Source organism: Pan paniscus, chromosome 12, assembly GCF_029289425.2.
Source record: "Pan paniscus chromosome 12, NHGRI_mPanPan1-v2.0_pri, whole genome shotgun sequence".
Classification (NCBI taxonomy): Eukaryota; Metazoa; Chordata; class Mammalia; order Primates; family Hominidae; genus Pan; species Pan paniscus.
The window spans coordinates 34,075,361-34,088,105 of record NC_073261.2 but is presented as its reverse complement, the minus strand read 5'-3'; the positions used below and the strand labels follow the sequence as shown (position 1 = coordinate 34,088,105).

The window sequence follows — 12,745 nt, the reverse complement described above, 5'->3', positions numbered from 1 at the left end:
GCCCAGGATGGTGTTGGACCACCTGCATCCCCCTGCAGCAGGCAGGGAGGGCTCTGCAGCCACCACCCACACACACCTGACCCCTCCCTGGCCATCGTGTCTAGGGTGGCAGGGAGTGAAGCCCCCACCCAACAACCTCCCCCAGCTCAGGGGCCTTTGAGTTCACCACCATCTGCTTCACTACAGGTTTTCCCTGTGCTGGGGGTGATTGCAGGGAGATGGTTCTTTGGTGTTCCCTGGGCAGGTCATTGCCTCAGCTCCTGCCTGGTGTCCTGGAGCAGCTTTGAGGAGCTACATGGACAGGACACGAACTGTCTGCAGCCCCCAGGTGAGGCTTGGCTGCTGTGTCCCACTGCCTCTGCTCCTGGCTGTCAAAGCCCCATGGTAACAGCATCCAGGGCGAATTTAAATGGCACCCCAAAGAATAGGAGTGGGCCTGGGTGTTACTGTAGTGACTGGTGGTTTGCGACAAGTAGTAGTGTGGCTTCCGTGGTGACAGGAAGTGACATTTCCCCCTGAATCTGCACTGGAGAGAAGGTCCTGGAAGCTTTGGGGCCCACCCTCCAGGGTCTGGGTCTGCATCTCCGAGAGTGGCCAGGTGGGTAGAAGAATCCTCCCTGCCTGATAGTCGGGTTTGGAGCTGGGGAGGGCCGGGCCTGGTTAGCAGTGAGCCTATTGAAGTGAACTAGAGCGAGATAAAGCGAGAGACCCAGCCCAGACACCTCCTTCCCTGGTCCCAGCCCCTGTGCCTTGGCCTGTGCGGTGGAAGCCAGGCTCCCTCCTCCAGGAAGCCCTCCCTGCACTGCCTGCTCACACACAGCCTCTTCCAGATTTCTCCCCATCCAGGCTGAGTAAGATTCCCAAGAGGGCTCCTCCCCGAGGCAACTGCCTGCAGTCAACATTATCACCTCCCCCAGTGAACAGCAGTAGTGTTTTTTGTGTTCAGCAGTGGCCTCTGGAGGGGTCCTAGCAGGTTGGGGAGAGAGGTCTGAGTTAGCCCCACGTGAAAGGCAGCCCATGCCTCTCCTCCCAGCAACCCCCAGCAGCAACTTCCACCTGGCTGACCCCACCCAGCTCACAGAGCTGCCCAGCTGGGTGTCCTTGTGGTTGATTGGGGGGAAGGGGCTGTTACCTCCCGGTCCCCTCCAGGCTGAGACAAGAGCCCTGTGGGCCTGGATGTTGGAGATGGGACCCCCACCCACATGCTCTCCAGGTGGATGCCCACTCTGGGCTGTTCTCAGGCCCCTCTCCCCACACTGGGCCTACACCCAGGAGGGAACTCCATGTACCCCTGCCGATCTGCCCATCTGAGCCTCAGGGGTCCTGGGCGCTGAGAGCTGGGCTGGGCTGAGCTCAGGTACACACTGTCATTGGGAACAGAGAGGGGATGCTGAAGCGGGCGCTTCTGGGTGGGGCCTGCCTGGAGGATCACCCCAGCAGGTGCACCTAGCAGCCAGACAAGCTTCTAGCAGAGTAAGCGCCCTGTCCACAGGAGTATGTGAGCTGAGGCTGGGGGCCTGGAGGTGCAGGGGGAGGAGTTGGGGAGATGCAGAGGTCCCAAAGATGTCCCATGGTCCTAAGACCCTGGTGAAGGAATGGAGGAGCCAGCACTGGTGGGGAAGTGGGGAGGGAGGAGCTGGATGGCCTGGCTCTGAGCTGGACACACGGTCTGCGCCCACACCTGAGCTGTGCTGTGGAGCCCCAGTCCCCACCTGGGCACTTCCTGTCCTCTCAGGCACAGGGATTCCTGGTTCTGGCTCTGACCCCTCATCTCCAGCTGTTAGGATGATGAGTCCATAGGCAGAGCCAGCCTCACAGGGGACCCAAAGGCCAGTTCAGATGGACAGCAACTCGAGGTCCCACCGTGCACACACACACACACTGTGCAGAAAGCTAACGCGCTGTTTATTTGGGGGATTGGGGGGAAGCACCGTGCCGCTGCTCACTGGTAGCCAGCCAGCTGCAGGATGGTGGGGTAGCGAGTACGATGGGCCATGCACTTCTGGCGGTCGATGAAGAGACTGTTGGTCATGGCGGCGATGTCCTTCTCCAGGCTCAGGTGGATGTCCTCGAGGTTGCGCAGGGACTGCTCCGCTTCTAGAAGCTTCTCTCGCAGTGCTGTGAGGGACATGTTCAGCTCCTCCACCTCACTCAACAGCCTGGGGGTGTTGGGGAGGTGTGAGCCGGGGCTGGGGAGGGCAGAAGTATGCACCTACCGGGGTGTAGGGGACCCAAAACTCCCAATGGGAGCTGGCAGGAGGTCCTGGGAAGACTCCATGAAAGAACCCCACCAGGAAAGCGGCTCTAGGGCAGAGCATAAATTATGAGGGTCCTCCCAGGGAGCGTGGGCCTGAGTGGGAATGAGTGACCCGTGTGCAATCTCGACCCTGGCAGGACAGGACTGGCCTCAGCCGACCAGGCTCAGTTCTTTCCATTCCTGATACTTGATGGAAGGAGGCCCCCAGTTCCTTGAAGGAACTGAGGGGCAGGGAAAGAAGAAAGGTACTTAGAAGGGGCCACCGGGCATCCGTTATCAAGGGAAACAAAAGGACGGCACATCTATGCCTGTAGCGCAGGCATAGGTCATACTTCCCACCAGAGGTGTGGACAGCACCCTCAGGGCAGCAGGGAATGGCCCTGCCTGGCCTCTCTGGCCCTGTGGCCTCCTGGAGCTCACCTTGTCTGAAGGAGCTTCCTCCCGGGAAGATGAGGTAGCATAGGGTGGGGTGAGACCACGTGGGCACAGGTCCCTGGCACTGGGAGCCCCCCGACCCATGACCTGCCCAGTGTCATGTGTATGTCTGTGTGTTTAAGGCGTGCTTGCTTGTTGTGTGTGGCCCCAAAGTCTCCCTCCCCTCTCAGCACCTGCGGGGGACGTGTGTGCGGGGTGTTGGAGTGTTTATTGGAGAGAGTCACAGGGAGGAGGTGGACAGGGCCACCTGGGACTGCCTCAGAGGCCCAGGCAGCACCTGAACTGGGCTGCGTCACGGCACAACTCCATGTTGGGCCGGTGCGAGCGCAGGTACAGCCGGGTCTGGGCTACGTGCAGAGGTGCCTCTTTGTCCTTGATGGCCTGCTTCAGTGCCGCCACGTTGTGTTCCTGATCTGTGATTTCCCGCAGCGTCTGCAGACAGGACAGTGCTCCTTGGGCCTGTGCCCCCATGCCCGGGTATATAGAACGCCGAGACCAGGCTGGTCCTACCCAGGTCTTGGGGCTGTGTCCAGAGGGCAGTCCTGACCAGTGGCCCTGGGGAGGCGTGGATGAGGGGAACAATGTGCACGGGGCCCCCAGTGGGCTCTGGAGAGTCAGGAAGCCTGTTGTCCCTTAGCTCTGGTCCAAGAACCCCCATCCTTGGCGGTTACCAGGACTTGAATCCTGCTCAAGGACTGGGGACTCAGAGGTGGTAAAGGCCACACTGAGACCCTAGATTCAGAGCCCTGCCTGCCAGGCCAGGCCTCTTGGGGACCTCCCGGGCGGTCAGTGCTCCCCAGACCACCTCCTGCCTCCATCCTCCCCACAGCTCCTCCTGCTGAGTCATAGGGGTGGCAACACCGGCCGATCATACCCAGTGTCACCTCGTTTTACATAGGTTTACGGAGAGGAGACACTTGCTTCTGGGGTCCCTCGGGATAAATGGGACAGAGGAGAAAGGTGTTGAGGGCCCAGGCCAGGTGATGAGAGGGGGCTGTCTTCGGGGTTCAGGGTGCCCCACCTTGTGCAGGTGGTGCTGCAGCTTGTACCGCGCGTCCTCCAGCTCCTCACAGCGGCGCCCGAAGGCCAGGTTCACGGCGTCGCACTGGAGCCGTAGGTCCTCGGAGGTGTCGCGAAGGATGCAGTCCACCAGCACCCGCAGGTTGGCCGAGGCCAGGCGCTCGCGCTGGGCACGGCACAGATTGTCTTGCGTGAACTTGGCCCGGGTCTCCGGGGTGGAGGCGCTGCGGGGCGGGGGACAGCCAGGAGAGGGTCGGGGAGGCTCTGCCGAAGGCTGGGAGCCCTGCTGCGCCCCCATGCCCTGTCCGCGCCCCATGCTCCTGGAGGACGTGCATGGACTCCGATGCACCCCGTGCTGCCCCACAAAGCCCAGTCCCTCAGGCTCCCTGCTCCCGAGTGCCGCCTGGCCACAACTTCCCTGAGTCCCCCCACACCCTACCCACCTCGGGCACTTAGTCCCCTCGTGCCCCCGCGACCCCGTTCCCAGCACCGCTGCCCCGGAGGCCCCCTCTGCAGCACCTCCGGCCCCCGCAGCCTCCCTTCCCTAGTACCCAGCGCCTGCGTCCTCTTTTTGCTCCCAGGAGTTTGCTGCCCTCAAGTGGGTGGTGGTCAGGCTCCCTCTGCTGGCCTTGGGCGGAAACGCAATCCTGCCGGCGCCTGGGTCTGACCCCACCCTACTCTGTCCTGTCTGCCGGCAGCCAGGCTGTGCACGCGCTGGACATTTGAGGAGGTCTTGGTCGCTTGCTCATGCTAGGGGCAGACAGTTGCCCAAGTGCCCTCGGGGGCGAGGGCCTCCGGGCCAGGCTGGTGAAAGCAGCGCCGCTGGGGCCCCCAGGCAGAGGGAGGCGAGACCACAGCCAGGGCAAGTGCAGGGGCAGAGCTGGGGCCCACCTCTCTTGGAAGGTGGTGGAGTACGGATGAGCCTGCACCTCGGTGCTCTGGCTGTGGTGGCGCCCGCAGGTCTCGTCGATGTTGTAGGCCTCCATCTTGTCCGACCAGTCCATCTCGCAGGTCTCCTTGTGCTCCCGGTTCAGTCTGGGGCGGGGTGGGGCAGGGCCTTGATGTGTGCCCAGGGAGGGCCCTGCTGGGGACCCTCTGTGCTGCAGGCTGGGCCCCAATGCCTGCCTCAGGAGGGAGTTCTGGGTGGGCCTGTCCCGCCGGGCAGCTCTCGTGCTCAGCAGTGACCAGGAGCTGCGGCCCAGGCTGGGAGGCTGCAGATCAGATGTGGCACTGGGCTCTGGCCACTCAACCTCAGGCTGCGCTGGAACCTCCCCCACCCAGCCCTGCGCTCCACTGTGACCTGGGGCAGCCCCTGCTGGCTCTGAGTCTCAGGGTCCTGTCGTTCAATGCCTTGCCCCAGGACCAGCCGTGGGTGGGGTCAGGAATCATCCCTTGGGCAGCCCTCTACCCACCGGATCTGGCTCACTGCTTGCATGATGGTTCTCTTCAGCAGCTCCTGAATGTTCCGGATGAGCTCGGCTTCCTGAGGGAGGAGATGCCCTGAGCACCAGAGCCAGTCCCTGGTGAGGATCCCAGGAGGCCCAGCTGCTGCAGGCCTTGGTCAACACCTGAGCAACCACAAGGAGTTGAATGCCGGGCCTGAGCTCTGACTGTGTAAGTTCTGCTCTCTCACTGGGTTTATCTTGGGCTTTTGGGCATTCTCCTTGGTGCGTTGTAAGTGGGGTGTTTTCCTCCAGGGCCTTCTGTGGGCTGCTGGGAAGGTCCCTCAGCGGCAGTTCCCACCCCCCAGGCTTCAGGAGTCATCGCTGCTGCTCACTCAGTGCACCTGGGAACGTTGGCCTGCCCTTGGCCTCTGGACAGCCCCTGAGGACCCAAACTCTGGGGGCCCAGATGCCCGCCCAGGCTGCCCCTCAGGGCTCTGTGCTGGGAAAGGCCATCCTCACACCAAGAACAGGAGAAGGACCCTGTGTTTCTTCTTACTGCCTGGCCAGTTTAATTTTCTGTGTGTAGGAACAAGCCTTTTCTCTGTGATTGGGGTCTTTGCCTCAACCACTGGGTACTTCCTTGTGTGCCAGGGCCCGGGTCCTGCGCCCCTCTATCCCTGGGTTTGCCTCTTCCTGCACTGTCAGTGTCTCCATCACTTGGCAGGCGCCCTTGTTGCGGGCAGAGAGTTTGCGGGAGCTGCAGGAGTTCTTGAGGCACTGAGAGAGTGCAGGGGGAAGGGCCTGCAGAAGGGTAAAGAAGGGAGGAGGGAAGGCATGAGGGGAGGGAGGGACTCAAGGGTTCTTGCCTGAGCTTGGGGTATGGCAGGAGACCAGCTGCCCCCACCCCACATCTTTCACGAATGTCTACAGGCCTGTAGTGGTTCTCAGGGAGGCCCCAGGCTCTGAGAGGTCAGAGAATTCTCCAGAGCCAGCATCTGGGCCAGGACTGGGTTACTCTCTCACCCTATGGGGCTGCCCCACAGACAAGCTGGGCTGGATTGGGAAGTTATAGGGGACATGGAGGAGAGGGGACCTGTGGGTGCAGATCTTTGTGTCCCCGGCTCTGTATAGGATGAATGGGAGCAGTGGCTCCCAGCTCACCCCACCTTACCTGTCCACACCTGCAGTGCTGGCCCAGACCTGGGTTTCCACCTTGGGAGCAACTGTCCCAGCGAGGTAGGGTCTCTGGGGAGGTGTCTTGTGGCTTAGCCCAGGGAGCCCAGGGTCAGGATGACTGTGCCAGGACTCAAAGGGATTAGAGGAGGAGAGGAGAAACAGCTGCTTGGAAGTCAGGGGTCTTCTGGGGCAAAGCTGCCTCCTGTCACTAAGGGGCCAGATTTCGGGACTCAGGGGTCTCACATGCAGAGGGCTGGGCTCCCGCGTGCTTGCAGCAGCCACGTGGCTTGTCCACATGAACTGCGGGTGGGGGGGGGCTCCTCCTCTCTGCGCCCACAAATCCCGGCCACCCAAGGGTGCTGGCACCTTCAGCAGCTCCATTTCCACATGGTCGCGCACGAGGTTGGGGTGCTCGCGGCGCTCACGGCACTGCAGGTTGTCAGTGGTGATGCAGAAGGGCACCTCCGTGGCGTCCAGGGCGCACTCCAGCCGTTGCTTCTGGGCCAGGAGCAAGTTGGTCTCCGCAGCCAGCGCCTCCACCTCGTGCTGCAGCTCCGACTTCCAGCCGTGCGTGTCCTGCAGTCGCTCGCCCACTGTGCGCGTGGAGTCTTGCTGCGTGCGCTGCGCCAGCGCCTGGGTCTCTGTGGCCAGCTGCTGGCTCTCGTGCCGCTGCCGCTCCGACTGGTCGCGGTCGGCGAAGGCCTGGTGGTAGCGAGCATAGCAGTTCTGGAACCACTCCTCCAGCAGGTACTTGGAGGTGCGGAAGCTGGCGGTGGCCAGGCCGGAGGACGTGTAGGCGCCCGTGTTGCGGGCCACGTCGTACTCTTTGCAGGGCAGCTCACAGGGTGGCACTGTCTGCGCCATGGTGCCTGCCGCCCACCAGGGCCAGGGGAGTGAGGAGTGTGTGTGGTCAGCCGGTTGCGGTCAGCCTAGTGCGGTCAGCGGGGCAGCTCCAACGGCTCAGTCCCAGAGCAGGACGCGGCTCCCAGTCGCTTGGGTGACACTGTGTAAACCAAGAGCTTCCTGTTGCCAAGAAACGGGATCTCTTCTCCAGTAGCTAGGGGAGGGGCATTCAGGGTGGTGGGCAGAACTGCCCTCTTAAAGGGCCAGGCAGCTCCAGCCCCACCATCCCTGTCCCCGCCTCGGGGCAATCAACAGTGGCCAAGGGTTCCTGTCACTTAGAGGATCCTGGGGCCAGCCCGTCTCCAGCCTCTGAGTCCCACCCTTAGGGTTCAGGGTGTGGGTGGGGACCTACTGCCCTGGTCCCTTCCTTGGTTCATCCATTTGTTCCTGGTTTGCGCTCTGATCCTGTCCTGTGCGGAGCTCCGCGCTCAGGGTGAACAAGACAGGAGACTCTGCTCACTTGCAGCCGCCTCAGGGCAGAGGGCTGTGGCTGTCGTGTGGGTGTTGGGTGTGCTGACTGATAGTGTTACTTGATGCCGTACAGGTGGCTGCTCTCCCTGCCCTCCTGGCCCCAACAGCAGCCTGGTAGCACAGGGAGGGTTCCAGGCCAGGTCCCCTTGGGGGCAGTCTGAGGCAGTTCCTGCAGGAACTCTGCTCCATTTTCTCCTGCACCTAGTGCCTGAGAGCCAGGCCCTGGCCTCTGGCCTTCTCCTCCCAAGTCCCAGCCAGGGTCCCCTCAGGCTGGGCACAGCGGGGAGGGAGTCTGAGTGTGCTCTTCGCTGGGGAGTTGAATTCAGCCTCTGGGTAAGGTCCAGAGTCAGACGCCCAAATCTGCCCCACAGGGCGGAGGCAGGTACTATGCCGCGGAGGCTGCCCTCAAAGCCATTCAGGGCCAGGCTGCCTGGCGGAGGCTGGATGGGCAGGAAGCGCCCCAGGACACATCGGAGTCCCCCTAACCTGGGGCCAGGGGAGCCCCAGCCTAGGCGCGATTCCCCACACGGCCAGCGGAGGGCGGCATTGGTCTGGCACTGAGAAGCCTGCAGCTCCTGGCTCGGCCTCCCCTCCGTCTGCCTGGCGCATGCAGTCCTGGGGACCCCCAGCCCCTCCGGCCTCCTCTTCTCTGAGAGCCCCCCACCAGAAAGTCCTCACTAGTCCTTCCTACAGCACAGGCCTCTGGGCCCCTGTTCTCTCCACCTTCACCCCCTCTCCCACCACAGCCCACACCCTCACTCCAGCCACAGGAGTCGGAGCTCCTCCTGGGCCATTCCCACCACCCCGCCCAGGGTCTCTCCAGCCCCACCATGTGCCGGCCAGTGCCCTCCTCCTGGACCTGACCTCCCCGCGTCCTGACCTCTCCCGCGGCCAGAACCCTCAGTCCATGCTGCTGTCACCACGGTGCGCCTGGCCTGACACAGCCTCCTGATGGGGCTTTTGAGGACAGCAGCCTGGAGACTTACCCTAACCCAGGCCGAGTCAGAACCTGTGGCAGGCGGCCTGGGAACCTCTTCTTACTGTCCATCAAAATTGGGAGGTCAGGGGACCTTCAGGGACTGGTGTGGTCTGAGAAACATCCTTGAGCCTCGCCATGACTCAGTTTCCCCAGATGGCAGCAGGCTGGAGCCCACGCAGGGCAGGATGCCAGGCTCCACCTTTTGTCTGGAACCTGCATTCACTGGGCATCTCTCTTTAGGCAGAGCAGAGCAGAGCTGCCTGTGTTTGTCCCCTGATCTGTGGCCCCAGGAGCCCGAGAGACCACCTGAGCCAACGAGAAGGCCTCTGGGCCAGAGCCCAGCTCTGCGAAGTGGGAGACCTCTCAGCCTCCACTTCCAGATGCCCTGAAGTCGTTGGCAGGGGGTGCTGCCTGCTTGGGGCTCCCAGACTAAGGGAACACATTCACGTGGTGACCACGATAGGCCCTGCAGGCTGAGGCACAGGATTTGACCAAGGACGCATCAGAGATAGGAGACTGGGCCCTCACTCCTGCCAGCTGCAAACTCCCAAAGCCCCCAGCCCTCTCATGGGGTGAAGATGCCCTGAAGGACACTCCAGTGTGCTCCCACCTCTGGGTTCTGCCAGCCAGAGAGTGGGACCCTCAGGCCACATGTGTCTTGCTGGATCTCAGCTTTAGGGACCCAGCGTGCTGGCAGCTCCCTGAGACCTGGGTCAGGGGGTGTCCATTAGAGCACCTTGGTCAGGACCCAGAGATGGGGAGGGCAGTTGGCATCTCTGGAAAGCAGGAGGTGGGGCATGGCTCTGTGACAGATGTCCCTGTGACAGGGAGGATTGGAGGCACAGAGGGGCGTGCTCAGGGGCTGAGGGGCAGATGAGGCTACCAAAGGGCACCTTGGACACTGGATGGCCCCAGGAAGGCTCTTGAACCCCATCCTGATTGATCCAGGGCCTGTGACCTTGGCCCAGACTGCAGGCCTGGGGACTTGGGTTCCTTTAGTTTCTTAAGAAACTACTATACTCCTTTTTGGCATAGCTGTACGATTTTACATTCCCACCAGTAATGTGTGAAAGCTCTAGTTTTGACTCATGCTCCTCAGCGTTTGATGTTTTATTTTTATTTTAGCTATTCTGATATATATGTGTTAGTCATTGTGGTCTTAATTTGCAAATTTCTAATGACTAATGATATTTAACACCTTTTCTTGTTCATAATTAAATACCATCTGTATTCCTTTTCGCATATCATCAACACAACCGTGAAAAATCAGAAAAAGATTTTTCAGACGACTTCAAAATTTTTAGAACAATACTCAAGGGAAAAGGTGTTTATTTAGAACAATGAAAACAATGAGACATTAACTTCCAGGTTAAATAAAGTTGATTGTGTGCATAAAAATGGTGAAAATATTGGACTTCCTTGGCAAAAGAAGAAAGGGGAAGACTTTATATTTTCTGAAATAATATTCATCATTTGTCTTTGGTTTATTATGTGTATGATTTAGAAAAAATGCATCAAAGATACAACCTTCTGGTGTTTGCTTTGATATTATCCTTGCAAACAGAAAAGTTGGCACGTTTCTGTATAAAACTGGACAAAGTTGGCCTAGGAATGATGTTACATTGTACTTTCACTTTACATCATACTGTAAGAGTTTAATAATAGCTAAGGCAGGCGTGTTGATGTGGACTTACTGTCCCTATTTAAGAGGTGGTGTGAGGTTTAGGAGAGTTATGTACCCTTTATCATAAAACAAATCTATGAAGCATTTATATAAAAACCCAGTATTTCTGGTTTCAAATTCAGTACTGTGCCGTCTGCTTGATAGATTTGTTTGCAGGTTAGAGACATTTTATTGCATAACTTCCATGAAATATCACAGTTGTACTCTTGACTATGTTTAAATCACAACAAGACTTTAATCTGCACTCAGTTCTTCTAACTAAAATCTTCAGTTTGAATATTAATTTCACTTAAAGAACATCCCTAGAAATTTCAGAGAGACTTTACTTGCAGAATACAATTTGCATTTGCTTTGACAACTATTAGTTCACATATGTAAAATAAGTCTACCTGTCTGTATGCATAATTAAGATGTAACAGTAGTGTGGTAATGACTTGTTAATTAAAGCAATTAGAATGGCAGTGGATCATGGCACAATTTACCTTAAAAGCCATGAGCAGACTACATCACAAGCTATGATACAATTAATAGTCATTAGGTTTAAAGTAGTTTCCGCATATAAAACCACAAAGCATATTTTAGCCCTTTAAACAAAAGCTTCATTCAGTCAATACTGGTCTTCTTGTAGATGCATTTATGAAACAAAACCACAAAACATATAGCTTACCCGCTTCTCAAAACATGTTGCACTGTAGGTTGAGGGACTTCTCTACACCAGGACCTACTCTTAAAACCAATAAGTCCTCAGTGAAAATTATGTATTTGCCTGGAGTCTCATCTGATGTGTCTGTTGTAGGCAGCTGTGGCAGTGGTGGGTGGTTTAGTGAGATGGACCCTGTCCACGTCTGTCCATCCATCAGTGGGCTAGTGTGTCTCTGGCTGCACCTGAGAAGGGTCTATAGGAGTTAATGGCATTAGCATGGGATTCAAAATAAATCATCTTGGATTCAAAGTTCCATTTCAGTATTCATTTCCAGCTAAGTTTGTGTAGCATGATTAATGTTTCTGAGGCTCAATTTTAGTAATGGTGAAGTTATATCTTCCTAAAAGACAGGGACACATCCCAGTTTTGTGTTTTTTAATTTTTATTTTGTTTTATTTTTCTTGAGATGGAGTTTTGCTCTTGTTGCCCAGGCTGGAGTGCAATGGCACAATCTTGGCTCACCACAACCTCCGCCTCCTCGGTTCAAGGGATTCTCCTGCTTCAGCATCCTGAGTAGCTGGGATTACAGGTGCCCGGCACCATGCCCAGCTAATTTTTTGTACTTTTAGTAGAGATGGGGTTTCACCATGTTGGCCAGGCTGGTCTTGAACTCCTGACCTCAGATGATCCACCCGCCTCAGCCTTCCAAAGTGCTGGGATTACAGGTGTGAGCCACCATGCCCGGCCTTATTCTCAAAAAAGAATTTATCAAAATTGTATGTATATGTGTGTGTGAGTGTTTTAAGTAGAGTAACACTTTATTAAAATGCCACTATATATGTTCTAACAAAAAACCTCAATTTAACAAATGCATGTGGGGAGAGGGAGAGAGGGAGGGAGAGAGGAGGAGGGAGGCAGAGAGAGAGAGATATCTCTGGTGTGTCTTCCTTTTTGGATGATGACCTCAGTCCTAACAGATTAGGGCCTTAACCTTTTGCCCCTATTTAACCTTTACCTTCTTAAAAGCTCCTTCTCCAAATACAGTCACACTGGGAGATAGGGCTTCAGGTTAGGAATTCTGGGGGGACATAATTCTCTCCAGAACAGTCACTAATATCATGAGTGCTCAGATTGCTAGTGAATATGTTCTTGTTACAATTATTTTTGCTTTGCAGTTTTAGATAATGAATACTTGGATAATAAATACCCACTGTATTCTAATTTTTTTCAACACTTCTTACTTGCATGGATTCTAAACAGAAGTCCAATGTAATTCTTATGTCTTTTTCTCTGTAGACAATATGTTTCTTCCTCTGCCTTATTTTAATATTTTATCTTTGTTATAGGTTTTCTACAGTTTGAATATGATATTCCTAGTTATATTTTTAAAATATTCATCCTGCTTGGTGTTCTCTGAGCTTTTTGGATTTGTAATTTGGTGTCTGTCATTAATTTGTGTTTTTTTCCTAGTTAAAAAAATGAACTTTATAGATTTTACATTCTCAACTTTCACTTACTTTCAAAATGAGAGACAAGACACCTAAACTCCAAGATTTCAGTCCTGAATGCAATAGTACCAGATTTTCAAGTTACATAAGTGAGCTGCATAAACACTACTAGTTTCAAGTGTACCCTGTAAGAAACACATGGACATACTTGCGTTGTTTAACCACACAGTGTCATACCAATAAACACCAAAGTATCTGACATATATTTGTCCGTTAAAGGTAAACACAATTCTGAGTATCAAATTAAATTGATCATTTGCCTTTTATAAGCTAAATCAGAAACT

At 56.0% G+C, this 12,745-nt stretch overlaps 1 protein-coding gene and 1 long non-coding RNA gene across 2 annotated transcripts in view; one reads left to right on the top strand and one right to left on the bottom strand.

Annotated features, from left to right (window-relative positions):
* The window catches only part of LOC130541211 (uncharacterized), a 78,247-nt gene extending 68,228 nt beyond the window's left edge, over positions 1-10,019 (top strand). Inside the window, exons 9-10 of the long non-coding RNA XR_008955255.1 lie at positions 5,163-5,326; positions 8,019-10,019. This is a non-coding gene — a long non-coding RNA (uncharacterized LOC130541211). The remainder of the gene's footprint in view (positions 1-5,162; positions 5,327-8,018) is intronic.
* LOC117978981 (tektin-4) lies at positions 1,889-7,189 on the bottom strand. The gene is made up of 6 exons (XM_034952419.3): positions 6,640-7,189; positions 5,125-5,195; positions 4,604-4,747; positions 3,714-3,936; positions 2,970-3,124; positions 1,889-2,159 (listed from the first exon to the last, which is right to left on the bottom strand). The coding sequence occupies exons 1-6, from the start codon at positions 7,135-7,137 to the stop codon at positions 1,943-1,945; spliced, it is 1,308 nt and encodes a 435-aa protein (XP_034808310.2). The 5' UTR covers positions 7,138-7,189; the 3' UTR covers positions 1,889-1,942.
* Positions 10,020-12,745: the final 2,726 nt, after the last annotated feature.